General features: G+C 36.2%; 1 protein-coding gene across 2 annotated transcripts in view; it reads right to left on the bottom strand.

The window, feature by feature from the left end:
- Window positions 1-25,240, bottom strand: part of MSRB3 (methionine sulfoxide reductase B3) — a 176,193-nt gene that overhangs the window by 99,834 nt on the left and 51,119 nt on the right. For both annotated transcript variants that reach the window (XM_066258196.1, XM_066258197.1), the window contains 2 exons: window positions 22,424-22,532; window positions 20,651-20,728 (listed from right to left, as the gene is read on the bottom strand). In XM_066258196.1, the coding sequence (XP_066114293.1) occupies window positions 20,651-20,728; window positions 22,424-22,532 (187 nt within the window). The remainder of the gene's footprint in view (window positions 1-20,650; window positions 20,729-22,423; window positions 22,533-25,240) is intronic.

Here is a 25,240-nt window from a genome sequence, read left to right as displayed (position 1 = left end):
AAAAACAAACATACAGACCAATGGAACAGAATCGAGAGCCCAAAAATAGAAGCACCACATATATATGGACAAATAATCTTTGACAAAGGAGCCAAAAACACAATGGAGGAAAAAGAAAGACTCTTCAATAAATGGTGGTGGGAAAATTGGAAAGCCACATGCAAAAGAATGAAACTTAACTACAGTCTGTCCCCCTGCACAAAAATTAATTCAAAATGGATCAAAGACATAAATATAATATCTGAAACAATAAATTACATAGAAGAAAACATAGGTATTAAACTCATCAACCTTGGTTGTAGAGGACAATTTATGAATTTGGCCCCAAAGGCAAGGGAAGTAAAGGCAAAAATAAATCAACAGGACTGTATCAAACTACAAAGCTTCTGCACAGCAAAAGAAACTGACAACAAAACAAATAGGCATCCAAATAAATAGGAGATGATATTTGCAAACAACTCCGATAAGGGGTTAATATCCAAATATATAAAGAATTCACAAAGCTCAGCAACAAACAAGCAAACAATCCAATTAGAAAGTGGGGAAAGGACCTGAATAGACACTTCTCCCAAGAGGACTTACAAATGGCCAACAGATATATGAAAAGATGGTCATCTTCACTAGCTTTACGAGAAATGCATATCAAAATGACAGTGAATAATACCCCCTCACACCTGTTAAACTGACAGGTAATAACAAGTGATGGAGAGGCTGTTGATCTTTATGATAAAGCAACCATTGACATATTTTAACTGAGTGTTTTCCAATAAGTAATTCTGTGTCTTACTAGTGCATATAACTTTTTTTTTTTAGAAACACGTATTAACATGTCACTGAACTCACTATAGGAGTATCCTGATGAAACAAGTAACAGTGTAACACACTGGGGAATACTGACATACCTGAAATTTTAGGTTAAAACCTGAAATCTACCAGGCTCCCAAAACTGAATTCATCATCTTTCCTCCCAAGCCAGGTTTGAAATATCAAATTAATCATTAGAAACAACTTCTTCACCAATTTCACCGTTGATAAATCTTTTCAGATCTTATTCTCTATTGTCTGTAGAGTTTGTTCCCTTCCTTACCTGGCTATGTACATTGCCATAAGGTCAAGCTTCCTTCACTCTCATCTAGACTTAATAACTAAAATAAGACTTAGGGAAGAACCTTTAAAAAGGGGGCACAGATTCTGGGCTCTACTACAATCTTGCTAAATCATAATTTTGTGAGGGAGAGGCTTGGAATTTGTGAGCCTAATGGACAGCTCCACTGCAAACTGCTAAAGTACAATAGATAATGAAGTCTCCATAACTTTTCTCCTCCCCCTAAACTTAGCATTTTCAGTTCTCTTCCATCATTTCCTCTTCATAAAGTTGCACGGTTTTCAGTCTCCTAGCCATCAGTTGCTCTTCTCTAGTGGATTTTCTCTACAAGCCTATTAAAGCGGGGCTCTTGTACTGAACCAGAGAGCACTCTGGGTATAGGCCAACCAATCTGTAAGACGGTAGGACTATCAACTAGCTATTGTCTCCAGGGTGTTTCTCCTGACCCGCCTTGATGTTGGAATAGCAGAATCACTCTCCTCCCTATTTCACCCACCTGCATCAAATTCACTTCTCATTATCCTCAACACCAACCTGCAGTAACCATTAAAATATGAATCAAACAGCAAACAGACAAAACTTCCTAGAATTTTAAAGCATTACTTACCTGACAGTTTGGTCTCTGGTCTAAATAAATGGCATGACTCCCTTTTGCTAATGAACTTTAGTTCTGAAAGCTGCAGTTTCTGCCAGAGCTTATAATGTTTTAGCATTGATGCTTCATACTTACAGTGTTTTCTCCACTAACAAAACATTTCAACATTATTTACTTAATCCTCTCTAAAGTTTTTGTGACATGGGTATTATCCTTACTAATGAGGAAATTAAGGCTCATAGAGGTTAAGTAGCTTATTCAAAGTCACACACAGTAAGTGGGGAAAGTTGTGACTTTAACCTCACGTCTTATACCTTAATCATAGCTTTCTCCACTTTAATATCCAAGTATAGTCACTTGGCCATCATCAGAAAATTAGCACCAATTAACACCAGAGTATGATAGCTACCAGATGGTGAATTACCCAGCAAAAAGACTAGTAAGCCAGAATACAGGGAGACATTATTACATAATATAGAGGCTGAGGAGCAGTGCCTTTGGAGACAGACAGACCTGAATTTGTGTCCTAGCTCCATCTTTTACTGTCAGTGTTACCTTTCATACATTAACACCATTTGTGAGCTTTGATTTTCTATTTGTTATGAAGAAAAAAAAAAACCAAAAAACAAAACAAGCAAACAAAAAAAGAATAAAGGAGATCATTTTCTTTAAGGTGTTTACCATAATGCCTGGTACGTTGTAAGTTCTCAGTCGATTTTTTAATCCCTAATTTAAACATGATAAACAGTTTATTAAAATATGTGTTTGGAAATAAATACAAATCATCTGACCTTGCTGTCTCATTCTTTATCAGTTAGCTCCAGATGTCTGGGAATAGAACCATGTGAGAATTATAGAAAGATGAAAGGCAGTCATGAGGAGGGAGAAAATTTGAAATGATGCTTGAAGTGGAGGCCAACAGAAGGTAGGAAAATAGAAGGTTTTAGCTAAGTCTAACCTCCCAGTGGCCACCTTTTCTGGGTTATCACCACTACCAGTCACTTAGGAATAAAAGAAATTTTAAAAAGAGGAAGAAGAAGGAGAAGGAGGAGAAGAAGGAGAAGAAACTTAGAAGGCAGGGGTAAAGTATCTACTTGGATTGTGAGATTAATAAATAGGATAAATTTGGACTCTCAAAAATAAATTTGGAATTACATTCCATTTCATTCTTCAAATTATCACTGGGCAAGGATAAATTTGGGATAGAAAGATGATGTTTTAAGTAAATTTTAAAAATAAATTGTTCAATGTTAGTAACAGTGAGTAAAGGTAATATTAAAATAATATTAAATATTTTTCTTATTACTCAATATATATATATATATGTTCATTTAAAAAGTAAATAAAAAGAACAGATAAGCAAAATAAAAAGGAAAATAATCACACACAATCCAACAACCCAGAGATGACTATTAGTATTTGGTACATAACCTTCTAAACTGTTTTCTGTTTATACCTTTATAGATATGTATATTTTATAAATATGAGGTCATATGTAGTTAAGTTTTGTAAGCTTTTAAATATTTTAAATTTCTTTCCAGATCATTATTTTTTGCAACATTATTTGCAATGCCACATATATATTTTCAAATTACTTATTGATCTTTTTTGATTGATCTTTTTTGAGAGAGAGAGAGAGAGAGAAAGAGAGGAAAGATGAGAGAGAAAAAAACATCGATTTTGTTGTTCCACTTATTTATGCATTCATTGATTATTTCTTGTACATGCCCTGGCCAGGGATTGTACAATCTTGGTTTATTGGGATGGTGCTCTAATTAACTTAGTTACCCATCCAGAGCCCATATATATTTTCACTTAATACTTCTTTTAACTAGACACCTATATTATTTTTAAATTTTTTATTTATTGATTTCAGAAAGGAAGGGAGGGGAGGAAGGAGAGTGCAGAGAGAGAGAGAGAGGGAGAGATCAATTTGTTGTTCTACCCATTTATGTATTCATTGATTGGTTGATTCTTGTATGTACCCTTACTGGAAATTGAACCCAAAATGTTGACATATGGAGACAATGATCTAACCAAGTGGCCTACCTGTCCTGGGCAAAACATCTATTTTGTATATTTAAATTTTTTTTGATATCATAAAAAATTATTAAAAACATTCTTGTAGCTTTATTGTTTGCATAAACATAATTTAAGCATAAATTCCTAGAAATCTATTTGTTAGATCAAAGGCATGCAAAATTCTAAGACTTTCAATATACTTACTAAATTATCATCCAGAATGTTACTACCCAGCAGTATTTTATTTTTTTTATTTATTTATTTATTTATTTATTTTTTTCAGAGAGAGGGATAGACAGGGACAGACAGGAACGGAGAGAGATGAGAAGCATCAATCATTAGTTTTTTCATTGCGCATTGCAACACCTTAGTTGTTCATTGATTGCTTTCTCATATGTGCCTTGACCGCAGACCTTCAGCAGAGGGAGTAACCCCTTGCTGGAGCCAGCAATCTTGGGTTCAAGTTGGTGGGCTTTTGCTCAAACCAGATGAGCCTGCACTCAAGCTGGTGACCTCAGGGTCTCGAACCTGGGTCCTCTGCATCCCAGTTCGACGCTCTATCCACTGCGCCACCGCCTGGTCAGGCTACCCAGCAGTATTTTAAAGTGCTAACTTCCCAGACCTTGACCAACACTGAATTTGATGATGCTGAAAATATTCAATCATAATGGAATAAATAAGTGAAATAAGCCAGTCAGAGAAAGACAGGTACTATATGATTTCAATTATATGTGGAATCTAATAAACAAAATGAACTAAGAAACAAATTAAAAACAGACTCATAGATACAGAGAACAGACTGACAACTGTAAGAGGGCATGGAGGTGGGGAGCCTGGGTGAAAAAGGTAAAGGGATTCGCCAAAAAACCTTAATAGACACAGACAACTGTGGGAATTTCAGGAGGGAGAGGATGGGAGGAGGTGGAAGTGGGTAGAGAGGGCATGAATGGTGATGGAGGGAGACTTGACTGGGGGTGGTGAACACACAATGCAATATACAGACGGTGTGTTATAGAATTGTACAGCTAAAACCTGTATAATTTTATAAACCATTATCACCTCAATTAAAAAAAAGAAAAGAAAATATTCAATCATCCATCGAGGGATACTTAGGTGCTTTTCATGTCTTGGCTACTGTGAACATAGGTTTGCATATATCTTTATGAATAGGTTTTTTTCGTATTTTTCAGTAAGATACCCAGAAGAGGAATTTCTGGGTCATATGATGGTTCTATTCTTAATTTTTTAGCACCCTCCATACTGTTTTTCATAGTGGTTATACCAATTTACATTCCCACTAGCAGTATATGAGGGTTCCCTTTTCCTCCACATCCTCCTTAACACCCATTATTTCTTATCTTATTGATAATAGCCATTCTACCAGGTGTGAGGTGATATCTTATGTGGTTTTGATTTGTATTTCCCTTACAATTAGTGATGTTGAACATCTTTTCACATATCTGTTGGCCATTTATATGTCTTCCTTGGAAAAGTATATCTTCAGGTCCTCTGCTCATTTTTTAATCAAACTGTTTCTGGCCCTGGCCAGTTAGCTCAGTGGTAGAGCATCAGCCTGGTGTGTGGAACTCCCAGGTTCGATTCCTGGCCAGGGCACACAGGAGAAGCACCCATCTGCTTCTCCACCCTTCCCCTTCTCCTTCCTCTCTGTCTCTCTCTTCCCCTCCCGTAGCCAAGGCTCCATTGGAGCAAAGTTGGCCTGGGTGCTGAGGATAGCTCCATGGCCTCCACCTCAAGCACTATCTTGGTTCCAGTGGAAACAGAGCAATGGTCCAGATGGGCAGAGCATCACCCCCCGGTGGGCATGCTGGGTGGATCCCAGTTGGGCATAAGCAGGAGTCTGTCTCTCTGCTTCCCTGCTTCTCACTGCAGAAAAATTTTAAAAAATAATAATTGTGTGTTTCTTTTGTTGTTGTTGGTAGTGTTGTTGAATTGTAGGAGTTCTTTATATATTTTGGTATTATCCCCTTATTGGAGGAATTATTGCAAATATCATGTTCCAGTCAGCTGGTTGCCTTTTTGTTTTGTTGATGGTTTGTTTGTTTTTACCTTGCAGAAGCTTTTTAGTTTGATGTAGTCCCATTTATTAGTTTTTGCTTTTACTTCTCTTGCCGTTGGGACCAAGTTCACAAAAACAGATGATTGGATAAAGAAGGTGTGGTACATATAGGCAATGGAATACTATTCAGCCATAAAAAGATAAAATATTGCCATTTTCATCAACATAAATGGATCTTGAGAATATTATGCTAAGTGAAATAAGTCAGGTGAAGAAGGACAAGAACAGTATGATTTCATTCATATATGGGATATAAAACAAAAAGCAATAAAAAGACAAACTCATAGATACAGACAACAGAATGGTGGTTACCAAAGGGGAAGTGGATGGGAGGAGGACAAAGAGAATAAAGGGATCAAATATAGGATGACAGAAGGAGACTAGACTTTGCATAGTACACCTAAAATTTATACAATGTTATTAATCTATTTTATCACAATAAATTTAATTTAAAAATAAATAAAAATAAAAGTAGAAAAAAATGTTCACTAACTGTATAAGTAAAAATCTATTCCTCCTTTTACTTCATTTTTTATTACTAAGAGCTAGAAGATTTTCCCATTTACTGATTATATTGCTTATTTTGAAAAGTATCTGTTTATATCTTCTGTTTTTGGAGAAAGATATTTGTTTTTCTCCATTTATTTAAATATTGTCTGCCATGTGGGTTGGATATATTTTTCCCAGTTTCCCAATTCTTTTTTTTTTTTACAGGGACAGAGAGAGAGTCAGAGAGAGGGATAGATAGGGACAGACAGACAGGAACGGAGAGAGATGAGAAGCATCAATCATCAGTTTTTTGTTGTGACACCTTAGTTGTTCATTGATTGCTTTCTCATATGTGCCTTGACCGTGGGGCTATAGCAGACCGAATAACCCCTTGCTCGAGCCAGCGACCTTGGGTCCAAGCTGGTGAGCTTTGCTCAAACCAGATGAGCCTGCGCTCATGCTGGCAACCTCAGGGTCTTGAACCTGGGTCCTCCACATCCCAGTCTGACGCTCTATCCACTGTGCCACCACCTGGTCGGGCCCAATTTTTTAACTAGTGTTTCTAATCTACAGAAATGTAAAATATTTAGGTAAATCAACTTAATATATTTTTTCTTTTTGATTTCTGCTTTGGAATCTTGTTTAGAAAGGCTTATTATATCACCCCAATGTTATACAAATTTCCCTTTTATATTTTTCCTTAGGACTTGTATAATATTGTTAACATTTAAAATTTTTATTTAACCTGGAATATATTGTAGTATAAGATACTGGGTTGTCACATATTAAGGGTAGGATCTAAATTTATCTTTTTTTTATTTTTAACATGTTAACGTCTCTGAAACCTGAATTTCTCTATAATCAATAAGTAGCATTTCACAATTTATTTTGCAGGTTTCTTCTTAGTGTTACTTGAAGCAATAATAAATCCTTTCATTGATGGCTTCTTGATTTGATAAAATGCAGTATTTTTATTTTTTATTTTATTTTTTTGTTTTTTAAAATTAAGAAACGCACTTTGAATTCTTATAAAAACTTTTCTGTGCATACATTAAAATGATCACATGTTTTCCTGAGATGTTCCAGTACTAAACTATTTGTCATTCCTGAAATAAACCCTAGCCAGTCAGGGAATATCACTCTTTCAACACATGGCTATATTCTTTTTACTATTTTGTTTCAGATCCTTACATCTATTTTCATAAATCAGACTGGTCTATAATTTTTCTTTGATTGTAATGTCTTTGTTAGGTCTTGGTTTTAGAGGTTTTTACATTTGTCAAAGGAATTGATAGGCTGTGATTGACACAGTTTGTAATAGCATAGTAATAATGTTTCTTCTTTTTCTTGTAAAAGTCTAAGCTGGTTTGTGATAACTCAATTTCTTCTAAGGTTACTGTCAATTCAAATATTATAACTTTTCTTTAGTCAAATTTTGTATTTTATTTTATTATTAGAAAATTATAGAGATTTTTAATTTATTAGAATAGACTATACACAGTATTCTTTTGTAGTAACATATTTTTTCCCATATCTTTGGTTTTATAACCATTTTCATTCCTAGTGTCTTAAACCTATGTTCTTTTCTTCTTCCTTTTCTTTGCTTGATTAGACTTGACAGAAATGTTCAACTTTATTGGTCTTTTTGAAGATCAACTTCTTAGGTTTATTTAATAGTTCTACTTTTTATTTTTCAAGTTATTTTATCTGAATGCTTTTAAGATTTTCTCCTTGCTTTTGATTTTCATCATATTTGCTGTGCTTAGATGTGATTTTTTTTTTTTGTACTCATCCTGTTCTAGATTTGGAGCACTTTTTGAATCAGTGACTTTAGCTTTTTTCCTTTTTTTCTTGGTTTGGGAACATTCCTGCTACTGTCTTTTCAAATATTGCTTCTTTCCAATTATCTTTTTCCTTCCATTCTGTGGCGCTAACTGTGCAGATTGTTTCTTTTCAACAACCTTTCTTCTTTTTTCTTTTCTTTTTTAGTTCTCTTAGCTTCAGTCTGGATATTTTATACTGACCCTTTTCTGTTCACTTATCCTGCTTTCTTCTATGTCCAACATGCTGTTAAATTCATCTCTAGTGTTTATACTTCAGTTAATGCTTTTCTCAGCCCAGAACTATTTGAACCTTTATTATAGATTCCAGTTCTCTGGTGAAATTCTCCATCTTATCATTTATTTTCTTGAATATATCATAATTATTTTTAAATCTGTGTATGATGACTTAAATATATGGACATGTGGGCCATCTATAGGCCTGTTTCTTTTGTCAATTTATTTGCCTTGGTCCTTGGCTTTGGTATACTGGCTAATTTTTGATAAATGTCAGATGTTGCGTATGAAAAAAATGTCATCTTCTACAGAGGGTTCATCCTATCTTCTGATAGGCAACTACAGTGGGGAGGAGAAAGGAAAGATTGCTTTAATCAGGGACTGAGCTAACTTGAGACTGAGCTGCAGTTTTTTAAATTGGTCTACCCTTGATTTACCCCCATTATATTGGTAGGCTGATGCTCAAGAAAGCCAAGGGTTAAAAGTTGAGCAACTTTGGGAGCTAGTTGGTAAACATAGGCATTATTAAAAATGAATTACACAAATTTATATTAAATTAATTATATTACAAAATAATAATTGTTGTCTATGTTATTTATACCTGTTATGTTGCTATTATGGAAATACTATATAATATTACTACACATCTTTTCCCAACTCCACATATAGTGATGTCACATATGTAGCTTGATACAGCACATGGTGAAAGTATTTACACCACAGAAATTGAAAACATTATAAATCAGACCTTGATTACTTGTTCTATTGATGATCTAGATAAGTTGTTCTCAACTGGAGGTGATTCTCCCCCTTTCCAGGGTGGGTATTTGAAAATATCTGAAGAAATTTTTGCACAACTAGTGGGGGGGGGCAATTGCCACTGACATCTAGTGGGTACAAGTTACGGATGCTACTAAATATCCTATGCAGGGCAGCCCCCTACAACATAGAATTATCTAGTCCAAATGTCAACTGTGTTGAGATTGAGAAATTCTGGTGCGCTGGTATCTCTACTTCTGAATATCTGGAATCTTTCCCTCTATTCTAATGACTAGAATTGGCAAATGCCTGCAGGTAAAGGGTGGGCATTTTATCTCAGTTTATCTTATTGTTTTTGTTGTTATTTTTCTAGCATTTTGAGTTGACTAGTTCGGTTATTTTAAATTTTCTTATATTTAATAATTAAAATATTTGACTATGAACTTTGCTTTTGAGACAACTTTGGAAAGCTGACCTTACTTTTTTTTCACATTTTGCTCTTTGCAGTGTTTCTGTGTTATGGGTCCCAGCTACAGATATTTCCACCTCTCCCTTAATTGGGAAACGTATACCTTTGCAGTTGCAAGCTTTGCTATTGCTGAAATAAGCATCCACTGAAATAAGTTCCATGAGTGGTCTACAGAAAACACTTTGGGAAGTGTGGTAGAGGATAATAATTAATGAAGTCCATAACCAAATATCTATTTATCTATTTATACTTCCACCATTCTAATATCAACTTATCAACTTGAATCATTTAACTCTGCTGTTATTCTTGATTTACTGGAACAAAACCATTTATTTAACAAATAGGTAAGTACCAAGGATTTCAAAAGTCCTATGCCCTGCAGATGGAGGTTACAAAAATCTTAAGTCATGACTCATTCTCTCAAGAAGTTTATAGATTTGCAAATAATTAATATATTAAAACTCTCAGTTACTCATCTGAGTCACATTATTTGAATAATTTAGAATTCAGATTCAACTTTTTACTATTATTCAACAGAAACTGAAAATATTTTGGATATGATGGGTCACTGAGTCAAACAATATATTATAAAACGTGGTAATGTTGAAATCAACATTAATTTTGAGAACTTCAGATGTGCATGCTGTTTATACTTTACTATGTAAATTAATTTAAAGCTACACAATTTATTTTCTTTTTTTTTTTCTTTTTGGTGACAGAGACCAAGAGAGAGATAGGGAGAGGGACAGATAGGGACTGACAGACAGGAAAGGAGAGAGGTGAGAAGCATCAGTTCTTCGTTGCAACTCCTTAGTTGTTCATTGATTGTTTTCTCATATGTGCCTTGACCAGGGGGCTACAGCAGAGTGAGTGACCCCTTGCTCAAGCCGGCGACCTGTGGGCTCAAGCCAGCGACCATGGGGTCATATCTATGATCCCACGCTCAAGCCAGCAACCCTATGCTCAAGCTTAACGAGCCCGCACTCAAGCCAGCAACCTCAGGGTTTCAAACCTGGGTCCTCTGCATCCAAGTCTGATGCTCTATCTACTGTACCACCGCCTGGTCAGGCTAAAGCTCTAGTTTTTACAAACTTTATATTATACTATATATTTATACCTTTAGAACATGTTTATGTACTTATTTCATGTGATACCATAGTTCTATGAGTTAGAAAGAGATATTGTTATTCTCACCATTTAACAGATAAGAAAAATGAGATGGAATGTTTAAGCAACTTTCTTATGGTTATATAAGCAGCAAGTCCGTGCTGGAACTTTACAACACTGTGTTTCCATTTGGTACTCTGGGTGGCTTCTGTATTTTTCTTTGATAATATTATTCGATGGGTCACTAATTCACATATAAGACACATTTAAGACATGCATCTGAATGAAAATTTATGCAATTCTTATTGAATCAGTGACCATGTTTTGAAATGATTATTTATTTACAAGAACTTGAGCAGCTTTGTGGATTGCCTCAGAAGTAATTGATAAAACTTGTACATTATTTTTTATAGGTAATCTTTAAGTAATTTCAAAGTTTGTGAAATGTCATACATATTCAAAAATTTTCTGATTCATGAGTTTTCTGGTTATACAAACAAGATACATTTACATGAATTATAGATTAAACTTTTGCCTATTATGTTTCCCAGTTTATTGTAACTATCCATTCTAATTTACTAAGAAGAATCTAAGCAATTTCTGTGTTCTTTTGGATAATTGACTAAAGAAATAGTACTGTGACTTAGGTAATACAAGGCAACATTGTGTTTCCTCCACTTTTCTTCCCCCCAAACACACACACACACACTCACACACACACACTCACACTCACGCTCACACCTTCAACTATCCAGGGAGTTTATGTGTATTACTTCAACTTTTCTATGTGTATGTGTATAAAATATAATAATGCAGTTATAATAATTCTTACATTTCTTAAATTTTGAATCATGGCTTGTCATAGTTTTTCAATTTCTTAAAATGGAGCTGTTCTTTCCTTTATTTTATGCTATATATGCTTTTAATTTTTTTCCTGGAGGTTTAATGAGTCAGGCATTCTAAATATTTTTTGCTGCCTATCTTTGCCAGTAACTCCAGAAACCTTTTTGCTTTCAATCTAGCTGTGGCCTCGCCCTGAGCTTTCAGTTGAAATGAATATAGAGAAGAAACTCCCTCTGTTACAGATACTTGTCCTGCAAATCACTGAATGTGGGGACAAGACAGGAAGTGGTCAATGGGATGAGAGAAGTCAATTTTATATCCTCTTCAAAATAATATATAAGATATTTATATATAATCAAAGTGTAAGCCACTCCTCAGAAATGTAGTTCATTATAGAGTGATTTCATTGGACTGGAAAGCTTACTTTGTTAAAGGATTAGAACAACAGTGAAGGGCAATTCGAATTTTTTAAATTCAGGTTAAATGCATTTTGTTAAAATTAAGAAACATTTGCTGGAATTATGCACAATTTCCAACTAGAGTTCCATAAAAAGAAAGCTTGAAATTAAGTTCATGTTACTCTCTTCCTAGATGAATTACATAGTGACTGGAATGGTTTTATGAGTAAATATCATAGGTATAGAGTTTAAAGGGCTTAAAAAATGGAATTTTAATAAAGTAATAGAAACGATCTTTCCTGTCCCCCCTCTCCCCTTCCTGCTTTTACATTTCTGCCTTTGCCCCCAAACACACATACATACATACACACACCCCATTATATCAGAAGGAGAAAAGATTATGTTGAAAGTCTCCTTTCGTGGTAAACGGAGTAACATACACTGAATCATACAGCTGAGTAAATTGTGTGTGGCACTGAACTGGAATTTCTTCAGTGAAAGGGCTTATGTTCTTAAAGAGTTGAAAAACAGCTTAAATTTTCTAGTAGCTTAGAATAAAATTGCACAGGAGGCTCATGTGAAATGTAGCATGTGTGAATGGTTTTGCAGCAGAATTCCATGTGCAATGTAGCAACACAGCTGGAACAGTGACTCATCACACTAATATATACTGTTAACAGCAGACTCTCTCCAATCAAGCCTGCACTTTCTCACGTTATAAGGAATTTCTTAGGCTGTTGTGATAGTATGGTATGTTCCTAAAACTTGGTCAGGCCACTTGAATTTAACATTTGTAGAATACCTACCATATACTAGGAATTTTTCTGCATTTAATTCTTACACCTGTTTGGTTTTATTTTCCCCGTTTTATAGGTGATGAAGCTGAGGTCATACATCTGGGCTAATATTCAACTGTTTCTACCAGTTGCTTTCAGCCTATGCATGGGTGTCCTGATTGTTTGATGAAAATGAAGAAACAAAGAGATTTTAAGACTGGAGGACAGTCCTGGATAGCTGGCTCAGTGGATGAAGCATTAGCCTAGCGCACCCAGAGGTCCCGGGTTTAACCCCTGGTCAGGGCATGTACAGGAAGCAACCAATGAGTGCACAACCAAGTGGAATAAGTTGATGCTGCTCTTTCTCTCTCCATTTTCCCCTCTTTCATTTTGTCTCTTTTCCCCTTCCTCTCTCTCTCCCTTTCTCCCCCTCTCTCAAATCAATAAAAAAATTAAAAAAGAAAAAGAAATTTTAAGACAAGAGGAGGAAAGACATTTAAGATAGCTCGTGTCAGTTGGCCTCAATCTTCTCAGAAAAAAAAATTTTTTTTTTTCAAAAAAAGTGGTAAAAACCTGGAATACAGCTACTTGAGAAAATGTAATGAGGAGTCAACAAGTGAAATAAAATGATCTTTGGTTTCAATAACCAGAATCCTGCTCATGAATCCAACTGCTGCTCTACCTCACAGATGCTGAAAGACCTCATGGCTTACTTAACATTGTCTATTTCTTCCTGTCAGCATTCCCAGGGGCTTCCCTAAGGATAACAACCAGCCAGAAGCTGAGTCCTGATCATCAGCATGATAGATATATTTACTTTTGTTTCAGCCTTCCCTATTGGAATGGTCTTCAATTTTCCACTTAAGTACTATGACAAATACGTATTTTTCAAAGACCTGAGTGTGTGTCTATTTGTGTGTTGTCCATTTGTTCCCATTGTGTTGAGCAAAATAACCAGGCTAGAGTGACCAAAGCCAAGTATTAAAATTTTATTTTCTTAAGATTCTTTAGCTTTCATTTCTTCTAAAAGTTTGAGTGTTACTATTCTAAATCCATTCGTATACTAAATATATGATCTTCACATGGTACTTCTCCTCTCTTAGTTTCTTCACCTATAAAACGTGTTGTGAAGATTAAAAGACTTAAGATATATAAAGCACATAGAACCATGCCTAGCATGTGGTAAGTGCTATATAAGTGTTTGCTCTTATATTATTATTATTATTATTATTATTATTATCATTATCATAATCATTAGTAAACCTATATAAAGTGAGCCATTAATTCAGTGCAAGATCTGACAAGCAAATGTATACAGAATAGAAACTATCCTATGTGGTTCCTCAAAGTCTTAAAGTTATTAGGAGCTAATTACACATGGATAATATTGAGGTTAATCAGCTAACAAAAAAAAACCCAACTTCCCACTGAGGCTGTTACACCCCTATTTACTTCCCTTTGCACCCCTAGAAATCTATATTGTACAGTTAATGGCTTACTTCTCATTTTCTTCATGGCATTGTCTTATTCAAAATTTCTTCATAATCTGTCTGACAACATTCAGACATGCATCTGATCAACAAACAAATGTTTAGTGATTATGACATGCTAGGGACTATTGAAATAAATGTGACTAAGACATCGCCTTGCCAGTGTGAAGTTCACACACCAGTGTGCAGATGGGTGCATGTATAGACAATTACAAAACAAAGTCGAATGTGCAATGATGGAAGTGCATACACGGTATTATGGAAGCAGAGATGAAGAACAACAAAGTTCACCCAGTAAGGCTCAAATAGGGCTTCCCGAAGAAAAAGATATCAGGGCTTAAAGGATTTCAAGTAGAAATTATAATAAAATGTCTTCTCTGGAATCCAAGGGCTTCTTTAATGGGTGCCCCTTAGCTCTCCAGCCACATCTCCCATTACTCCCAACATAACTCACCTCCTCACTCCTACTGGACCAGTCTCCAAAATATTCCCTTTAAAAATACACTTTTTTTTTTTCAGAGACATAAAGTCAGAGAGAGGGATAGATAGGGACACACAAACAGGAACAGAGAGAGATGAGAAGCATCAATCATCAGTTTTTCACTGCGACATCTTAGTTGTTCATTGATTGCTTTCTCATATGTGCCTTGACCGGGGGGCTACAGCAGACTGAGTAATCCCTTGCTCAAGCCAGCGACCTTGGGTCCAAGCTGGTGAGCTTTGCTCAAATCAGATGAGCCTGCGCTCAAGCTGGTGACCTCGGGGTCTCGAACCTGGGTCCTCCACATCCCAGTCCAATGCTCTATCCACTGCAACACCACCTGGTCAGGCTAAAAATCCACTTTTGATCCTATCTCCAATTCCTCTTCTCATAGAGCATTCTCTATCAAGCATCCCTTACATGAGAAAAACTAAACCCTCTCTCTGCCTGGTAAATGTAAGTCTCACATCCTTCACAAAAACTGGCCCTGCTTTGATGCAATCACATAACCTCCTATCATACATGAAAGCATTTCAAACAGGCACACTCAGATAGACACTAACATTATCTTCCCACATTTATAATTGTTTATTGTGCTTTCTTATCATTCCAACAAAACTGTAAGTACTTTATGGAGAAATAGTTCATAGATTCATTTCACCACACCTGGCAAAGTGTCAGACAAAACAAAATATAAGTGGTCATGTATATTTTTTGAATTACATTATTTCATCAGTGCCTTCTCTGGTTTATCTGATGTGCAATAAATTCATTTCATGAAATTTTAGAAGTTCAAATAACCAGAGGAGAGAACATTCTTACTTCTGTCAGTTAATTTACTAACTGAAAGTAAGTAGTACTATATGAGAAAAATAAACTAGCTTGGTAGAATTTGTGAATGTGAAGAAAATGTGAACCATGGAATAAATTACACATTTGGTTTATAAGCAGTCTCTGAATAAGGTTCTTGTACTTGGTAAGCAGTAAGAAAGTACTATATTCTTGAGTAGGAATGTATTTAGGGTAAAGTAAGAAAATGGAATAAGAATAATTGAATGGCCTTTTTTATAAGGAAGTATATATATCAGTCAAGTAAATAAAGAGGATTATACAAATATGTGAATGCACATGCACACACACACACACACTGTGAGTGTGAGTAACAGAAATGGCAGTTGGGAAAATAACCTTTTTTATACAGCTAATGATTAGACATGTTCAAGTTCAGCACTTCTTTCTTTTTTCTTTTATTTCCTTTTTCCCTCCCACTTTTATTTCTCGTTATTGTCTGCTATTTCATATTTTCTGCCTAATTTTCTTCCTTCACTCCCTGCTAACAAAACTCCACACACACACACACACACACACACACTCACACACACCTCAATTGTTTCCTACAATCTGTGTTCAAAGTATGAAACCAGCTATCTCAAGAGGATGTCCAATAGTAATGCCACTGAGTCACTAGACTGGCGACTTTCAACCAGTGTGCCACAAAAAAGTTTAAAACATACAATACTTAACTATTTAGTCAGGGGCACTGACCCCTTGACCCTTAGATTGTCAAATTAAAAAATGACAACAGCAGCCGTCAGGTGGGAATGAATCAAAATTACACCTATTTGGCCCTGGCTAGTGGCTCAGTGGTAGAAAGTAGGCCTGGCGTGTGGGAAGCCCCAGGTTCGATTCCAAGTCAGGGCACACAGGAGAAGTGACCATCTGATTCTCCGCTCCTCCCCCTTCTCTCCCCACCCCCAACTCCAGCCATGGCTAAAATGGTTCAGCAACTTGGTCCTGGACACTGAGGATGGTGTCATGGCCTCGCCTCGGGCGCTGAAATAGCTGGGTTGTGGAGCCATGGAGAAATGGCCCCAGATGGGCAGAGCATCGCCCCCTAGTGGGCTTTGTCGGGTGGATCCTGGTCGGGGCTCATAGAGGAGTCTGTCTCTCTGCCTCCCTGCCTCCCTGCCTCCCCGCCTCTCACTTAAAAAAAATTTTTTTTAATTATACCTATTTGTCAAATTAGCAAAAAATATATTATTTGGTGTGCCGCAGAATTTTAATAATTCACTGGTGTGCTACGAGTTGAAAAATGTTGAAATCCACTGAACTAGACTAAGTGAGTGATTTTCAAACTTTTGCTCATGAACCCTTAGAAGAATTTTGGGGGGGGGGAATATATATATATATATATATATATATATATATATATATATATATATATATATACCTCCTCTGTGCCAGAGTCTTCCTTATCTGTCAATTTATTGACATTGTTAAATTCATATTCCCTGACTTCTCTGCTAAAATGGAGTGGGGACCTTTAAGTACTTTGTTTTTTTCTCATTAATTAACATGCTATTAGACATTGTCAGTAGAAGGCATAGGAGAAAGATTTAGGAGAAATAGGTTTTCCCTTCCTGGTTTCAGGGCGCTTGCTCACTAGCTTCCTATGAGCTTGTGGAGGCTCTAGCATCTGGCTCTGGCAGCACGTGCTCCTTCTGGACTTCCTGGCCCTGGCAATGTGGGCGGCTCCTCCCGTGCCAGGCTCCTGCACCCAGTCCCTTCGGTGTCACAGCTTCCCCTCCCCCGGCTCCCACCGCAGCTGGCTCCTTCAGTCCCCAGCCTTGGTAGTATATGCTGCTGCTCCGCACGCGGCTCCCTCAGCACTGGCAGCTTCCCTGGTGCCAGGTGCTGCTTCAGTGCCCAGAGGTCAAAAGCAGCCTCCCCTGGCACTCCACCCTGGTAGTTTTGTATTTGGGGTGCCTCAGAGAGACACCTCCCTAGGGTGCTTTCCCCGGCACCCTAGAGGGTAGATTTCCAGCAAATACCAGAAGGTGGATTTCTGGAAAGCTGTATTATCATGACAGTACAATGACCTCTCTGCTATCCAGTAAGGTGTGGCCATGCCCTCTAATAATCTCCGCAGATCTCAGTTCCCAGGAGAGGGAGGGAGAGTGGGGACTGCTAGGGAAACTTCCTTCAGCTGCATCTCAGCCCAGTGGTTATGATTACTTCGTATATTTGCTATTTCTGTATTCTTTACAATTACCATTTACTTCATACTAGACAATACCTTGTTTACCACAATCTTCTGTTATAAGAAATAACTCTTTATATTAAACTTCCCTGCTCAGATTACTGTGTAGTTTCTGTATCCAGGCTGGGTGTCAACTCATATATACTTCTTCATATATTTTAAAGTAACAACTAAACTATCTCAGCAAAAATGTAAATAATTGAAAAAGATGAATTTTCTGGTTTTATATATAGATTACATGCTTAAAATATTTTTAAAACCTTAGAGCTATATATTTATATATATTTAGATCACTTAATAAATGGAGAATGCCACCACATAGTCTAATTTGCAAAGGCAGTCCCATCAGTCATATCTAAACAACCAAATCAGGCTCATTATCTATCTCCAAAAAAGACTTTCATTTCTTCAATCTGAATGAATATGTAAATATATTGATATATGTTCTCATGACAATCATCTCACTTAAGTAAACTAGTAGAAAATAGACAGACAGACAACAAATGGCAAGATAAATAAACACACAGCAGGCGAGCAGACAGAGCCTTGTCAAGATGAACCAGGGCCCTGGCTGGTTGGCTCAGCAGAAGAGTGTTAGTTAGCCACGGTGTGGAAGTCCCAGGTTGAATTCCTGGTCAGGGCACACAGGAAAAGTTACCGTCTGCTTCTCCACTCCTCCCCTTCTCCTTCTCTCTATATCTCTCTCTCTTTTCCCCTCCTGCAGCCATGGCTCCATTGAAGCAAGTTGGCCCCAGGCACTGAAGATGGCTCCATGGCCCTGCCTCAGGTTCTAAAATAGCTCAGTTGCCAAGCAACAGAGCTAGGGCCCCAGATGGGCAGAGCATGCCCCATAGGAGGCTTGCTGGGTGAATTCTGGTTGGAGCACATGCGAGAGTTGGTCTCTCTGCCTCCTCACTTCTCACTTATAAAAAATAAATAAAATAAATAAATAAAAGAGTCTTAATTCAATAATTTTTCACCAGTTCAATATTTCTCTCTCACTTTCTCTCTCTCTCTCTCTCTCTGTGTGTGTGTGTGTGTGTATAATTTTTTTGGCCTTGCTTTCATAGGTCTCTCCTTCAGAAGTAATACTATTGTTTTGCTTTATGCCTTAGAGATTTTACCATGGGACAATAAATCATAATAAGATTTGGGATGGGTGAAAGATATGACATATTTTGTGAAGTAGGAGAAGGGTGATTATGATAGAGGAAACGGGAAGGAAGAAGTGGCTGACCACATATGCTCTCAGACACATCAGTTTCCGGAAAGTGTACAAACAGAAGCTGAGGACCAGAAAATTGATTCTCTCAAAACTATCCATGCCCTGTGGCCTCTGGAAAGTTCTCTAGTATAAAGACAGTAACACTAAATCGATAAACTAGCATTCTCCAGTAGAGGCTCAAGCAGGGATATGGGGTGTTTTTCCCCCTAAAATTGACAGGAAACCAAGCAAGAACAATTTTTTAAAAAGTAGAATAACAATATTAAACCATATTCCATGAAAACTTAGAAAATAAAAGCTTTCCTTACAAGAATGCTGAAGGAAATAGAGACAATATCACATCAAATGTGAAATTCCCTGACACCACCAGTACCTATGTTTGGATAAGGTTCTTGCTTTTAGTTTTTGTGACTCAAAATCTCACATGGGTTAAATCCTTCATTTATAGTGGTTCTGTTTCTTATTTAAAACAGTAAGTTTTCCTCATATCCATACTTTATTGAATCGCATGATAAGAAAAGAGGTGGAGAATCGTAAAAAGCAAAGGGGATGTGGCCAATTTTTACCATTTGGGATATTAACAATTTTACATGGCGCAGCAACTATCTTAAGTGTTATATCAATTATATTATGACACCAGCTACAGGTGTTGAAACAGAAGGGATGTGTGTTTTCTGAAAGGAAATGGGTAACAATTTGAAGAGCTGGTTTTTTAACATGAAGAATAAGTACCTAAGAAATCAGAACAGATTCTCAAACAATACTAATGGGCAAAAAGGTTTATTCCAGTTAAGAAGGGTTTTAAACTTTAAAAAACATTTTTAAGGAAACTACTGTTTCCTGTTATTTCTTTTAAAAATCTGTAAGTGTTAAGTGTTTTCAAAGGGAAACATTTATGAAGAGATATTATGTTGCACATGCTACATATATTAAATTCTTATTTGTTCATTTCCCCTAGGAAATTTGTAATTCTGTTTTAAATATATGACATTTACTGTCAATTAAGGTTTCTGTCTTTTATTCCCCCAAATCAGCATTCCCATGGGAAGTACAGAGCTTCTAGGATTTTCTCTACCCAGATAGATAAATTTTTAGTAAATATTTTCCATTCTTGAATAAGATTCATAAGCTCCAGAATACACAGTCTGAATTATTTTGGTAGAAAATATTATTTGGTAGAAAATGCACTGCCTGTTTTATAGTAAACTATTGAGATCTTTAAAATAAAGATTTTGGACCAATGCAAAAACTGTTAAAACTCATATTATGTAATTTGCTCACAGATGCACAGGTATCTGCTAGGATTCCCAGGTTACTTTCAGTACAGGTATTGCCCTTCATTGCTGAAGTGAGAATAACCAACTTGGTGGATATTATTCAATATGAAGGATGCACATGAATAACTCTCATTATAGTCCAATAAATAAAATTAGGACCATCACTTGCTGATAGAAAATTCAATAAATACAGAAATATTTTTATGCTTACCAAAATCTCTTTTGTAGCTCTGTTAAGCAACATGTTTATTGCAATGAGCAAGTTAATGTTGGATATTTTAAAGATGCAAATAGTGCAAAATCAACAATTACTTTTGTTTTGTGGGAGGGAAATATAAATAAGAAAATTTAGTAATGTAAAGATTCTAATATGAACAAGCAATAACTCGTTTGTTGACATCTGTGGTATATCCATGTCCATAGGTTTTTAACATACTTACTTGAACAACGGAGTTCCACAAACAACACATTTATATATCCCAGGGTCTTTGTGATGTGTATATTCTCCTTCGAAGGCACTGATGAGCAATGAACCGAGAATTAAAAATAAAATTAAGTAAATTTAGCATTATTTCTTATAGAATATATTTGCTTAAAACTTATTTTTCTAATAAATCTTTCAAGGGCTTTCTGCCCTATAATGAGAATAGACCAAACATATGGAAATCTGAACATTACTAATATATTTCAAATCTATATAAATAAAATGTGCATATAACTACTCCAAACTAGAGCAGGTTAAATAAAAAAAAAAATTAAGCCATGTAGTTACATAATGCTTCAGGGGAAAAATCCTATTTGAAAACAATGCCTGTAGTTCAGATTCACAAAAAAAAAAAAAAAAATATATATATATATATATATATATATATATATACACACACACACACACACACACACATACACACACACATTATTATTACATAAGATTTCTGCTACTCTATAGTGGTCCAAAAGCGTATACCAGAAAATGCAAAAAGATCTAACGACTTCAAGTGGAAGGAGTCTTATTTTTTGGTTTGAAAAGGAATATTGCAGCTTTTAAGGGAATATTTTCCTAAGTTAACAATCTTAAAGGCTAGGAGGTCATTCAGCTAATACAAATCAGCTGTGCTAGCCCAACAAAAAGTCTATGTGCTCTGCAGCTTGTTTTTATTATCCTTTCACCCTCTTTATGAGGTCCAATTTTTTTATAAACAGAATTTTTAAGAATGACCTAATCTCTAGTTGTTTGTGTGCATTAAATCATTTTGCTAGTCATGTACACAACAGGACGGGGAGAAGTCCTCCTAGGCTGAGACTGAAGCCCACCCCTTGCTCGTTGTGTAGTGAGGGTGAACTTTGTCAGAGATTCAACACTTGGTAAGTTCAGTAAACAGTATCCACTGTGACAGGAAGAGAGTGTTGCTTATTAACAAGAACCCCATGTGTGGTAAAGAGCTCTTTCAGTTCATGAGTGAAAACAAGAAGTTACATCATTAATAAATTTGGATCAGAGGTAAGTTACGGCCTTATGCCAAGCTCCATGGTATAAGTTAGACAACAAAATGGTTGGATCTTGGCAAGTTACCTTTGAGCTGGAATCAGCTGAGAGAGACTTTATTCACTAAAAAGAGTCTTGGAAGTGAACAAACTCTTTTTTCAGGACTTAGGGCGAACTTCCAAGGACCAAAGCCATGTGAGGGCAGTTATTGAAAATTTTTGACATTCCAACCACAAATGAGCCAATAAATACTTTCTCCACATGTGCTTCAAAAAGAAATTGGAGTGGGGTAAAAAGGAACTAAATTATGCTACCTTCTTTTTGCAGCCAAAACGTCTATACTTAAAATGGCCACCTTCAAAATTTCAGCATCCTGGCACAGCTCCATGTCCCTCATGGTTTTGCTTACTGTGATGTCTTCCCAAAAAATGTACCTAAATCACTATTACTTCCACACATTTTGTAGTAAACTAAAAACAGGCCCTTAATAAAAGCCTTGTGACTTTACATAAGATAGAGTGTTCATTAAATGAGGGAAAGAATAAATAAAACATGAGTCTTAACCTAAACAATACCATTTTCAAACCTTTTTCAAGGATCCTAATTTGTAGTCTTTAGCAAATCAGTATAGAATTCTTTAAATTAAATGTCAAGGAAGAGGATTCAAAGGCAGAGAGGGCGGTGAGGGAGTGAAGTCTTGCTTAATGACTTTTCTTATAGTTCACCTTACCTTTCAGTCCCTTTCTCCTGAGTGACATGGTACTGCAGGGGTGTTAGCCGCTTCCTCAGCTCCTGCTGGGAAAAGACCACCTTACAGTTCTTTTTATCCCTACATGACCCTGGAAAGAGAAAGGATATGGGAGAAGGAGGCTTTTAGCTTGGATCCTAAATAATTGCTTTGGCTGGCCGCCACAGCACAGCTTCTGCAGCCACTCGTCAATGACCAAATCAGTTCCTAACACACAAACTTACCTGAGCTGATGCTGATTATTTCTCTTGGTTAAAAAAAAAAAAAAAAAAAAAAAACATGTTCCTAAAGATTCAGGCGCTTGTTGGAGCACTGACAAGGTGCCGCAGCCTAAACTGCCAGCAGGGGAGCACCACTCACTGAACATACACAAGAAGGTAGTACATCCTTTGTGCCCCCCAGTGCCTTGAAATCCTTTTATTTAAATGAATTTTAAAAGTATGACTCAATTTACACTGTATAAATAAGGTGATGGGCATATTATGTTACACAATAATTCTCCATTCAGTAATTTTGGGCCTTAGTAGTGAGTAGCTTGAACCTTTCATCATTCAATTTGCATTCTGGGTCATTTAAACACTATCCTTTAAAAAAAAAAACCCTAAAGATTTATTTTCCACAACTAGGAGTTGTTGTTCTTTGTGATTTCTGTCAGACACTTCAGTGAGTTCTGTAGAGTTTTTAAAAACAAATGTCTCTTTAAAGACTATTATCTGACCATGTTAAACAAGCAGCAAGAAACTTTTAATAGACTCCAGGAGAAGGCATTTACACTAATGCAGATTCAAGAAGTTCTGAAGAAAGGGTGATAAAGATAGGGAGGAGGAGAGACAAAGAGAAGAAAGAAAGTGAATGTGATTTTATTTAGAGACACATTTGCTTTTTGCAAAGTTTATCTAGGAACACTTCACTGATTAAGTGTATTTGAACGGTGAAATAATTTTAATGTGATTCTAATAACAATGGAAGCTTTTATTTCAACCTATACAAACTACAGTAAAATATTCAGACAACACCTGTTTATATGTAGCATTTTATTTTACCTGCATAAACGAGTGAAAAGAAATATAACTCCAGGACAAGGCAACCTTACTGGCTGCAGTAAAATCGCTTTTCTTTGCCATCCATCACATGGGGAAAGAGGCTTGCACATGGCCCTACCTGCAAAAATTTGTCATGTTTTGAAATTACTAAAAGGAAGCTTGCTTAGTTTCCTCAATATTAAACTCAGCTTCTTTTGAAATATAAAGAAATATTATTTAGGAGTATAAATGCTTTCTACTTCTTTTAAGGCACTGAATGTTCATAGTATGGAAGTTCACTGGAATTAAACTAGGAGAAAATTAACTAACCTGTTACCCTGATGGAGGAATTGAAGGAGGGTATCAGCTTCCAGATTCAGTGCCACCAAGATAGAGTGGTTGAGCCTCTAGGAGAAAATATGAAGGCAGGAAAAGAGTGAACAAGAGGCAGGCAGGAAGTGCACCTTGGAGTAGGCCTGTGGGTTGTCAAACAGCGCCTCTCCTGACATTACACAACCCACGCTGGCCCTGCTTTGACCTGGAAAGAGCCATAGGAAGAGCTGGCGTGTTGGTCTCTCATCTCACTGGACCTCTCCCTCACCCCCCATATTATACTAGGCTTTATCCAAACACCTACTACTTACACTGTTAATATTTTCGAAGAGGTAGGCAGAAATGCTTCCCTGAGAAATGTTTGTCCTCTCAGAACAAGCCTCTCCACAGCTTGAATGCAGAACTGGTCTTTCTTAAATAATCAGTTGACTGTGATGGGCCCCATTCTATTCAATTCACTATAGACTTCTTAGATGTCACTTTTTGTTTTTATTCCTTTATTTGTTGGAAGGGTTGCATCTTTGTTGATTTAGTTTCCAAAAAATCATTAATTACAAATTTTACACGATAAAATATCTAGGTTAAAATTATTCTTCCCAATGGCATGGATAATTAAAATCTGTACAATTAAAATTAAACAATTCTGTCCAAAATATTTTTGTTAATACATTTTCATTCATACAAAAAGAGCAATTGTGTTCCCAAAGTTGAGAGAACTAAGCTACCCATCTGTATGTCATTTAGTACAAGAGAAGCAACTGCAGGTTTAAATTACATGGTATTGGATTGCAATTTCCTAACATTGGATGCTTTTCTGCTTTTTTACCTTGAGTCATTTACTAAGGAGTGTTCATAAAAAGTAGCTTAAAGCACAGATGCTTGCAAATCGTTTAGGCAAAGATGTTTCTCTCTTTTTCATTCTCCGTCTCTCAAAAACCTCTCTTTTCTGAAGAAAAAGAATAAAACTGGTTCGTCAGTATTGACGAACCATGTCAAGTATTTGTGTAAGGAGAAAAGGTAAAATTGAAAACATCTGATTGAAGTAAATACAAACATAAAAGCTTTACTGGTGAATGAAGGGTATTGAAGAGACTTTATTTCATAGATTAGAAATTACTTTTGATCTAAACATTCTTAAAAACAGATTATTTTCCACTACAAACCATCTCATTAACTCGTTTTAATGGCAGGCTTTGATAGAGGGCTGCTGTACTCTTTTGTTAGTCTCCGTCTTATTTGGGAGAGGGATAGAGATTTCATTCCAGCTTTCTTTGTTTGTCTTTCAAGAACCACTAAAGCAGTATTCACACAAATTTTGTAGGAATGCGCCCTATGTCATAGCCTACAAATTATTTGGTTTTGGTGCACTTAAAGGTCATCTTCCAAATTAGCAAAATTTTCCTACATCCTGGCTTTTCAATCTTAAATATAAATATTGTTTCCT

Source organism: Saccopteryx bilineata, chromosome 2, assembly GCF_036850765.1.
Source record: "Saccopteryx bilineata isolate mSacBil1 chromosome 2, mSacBil1_pri_phased_curated, whole genome shotgun sequence".
In the NCBI taxonomy this organism is placed as follows: domain Eukaryota; kingdom Metazoa; phylum Chordata; class Mammalia; order Chiroptera; family Emballonuridae; genus Saccopteryx; species Saccopteryx bilineata.
This window is presented reverse-complemented; position numbering and strand designations above follow the sequence as displayed.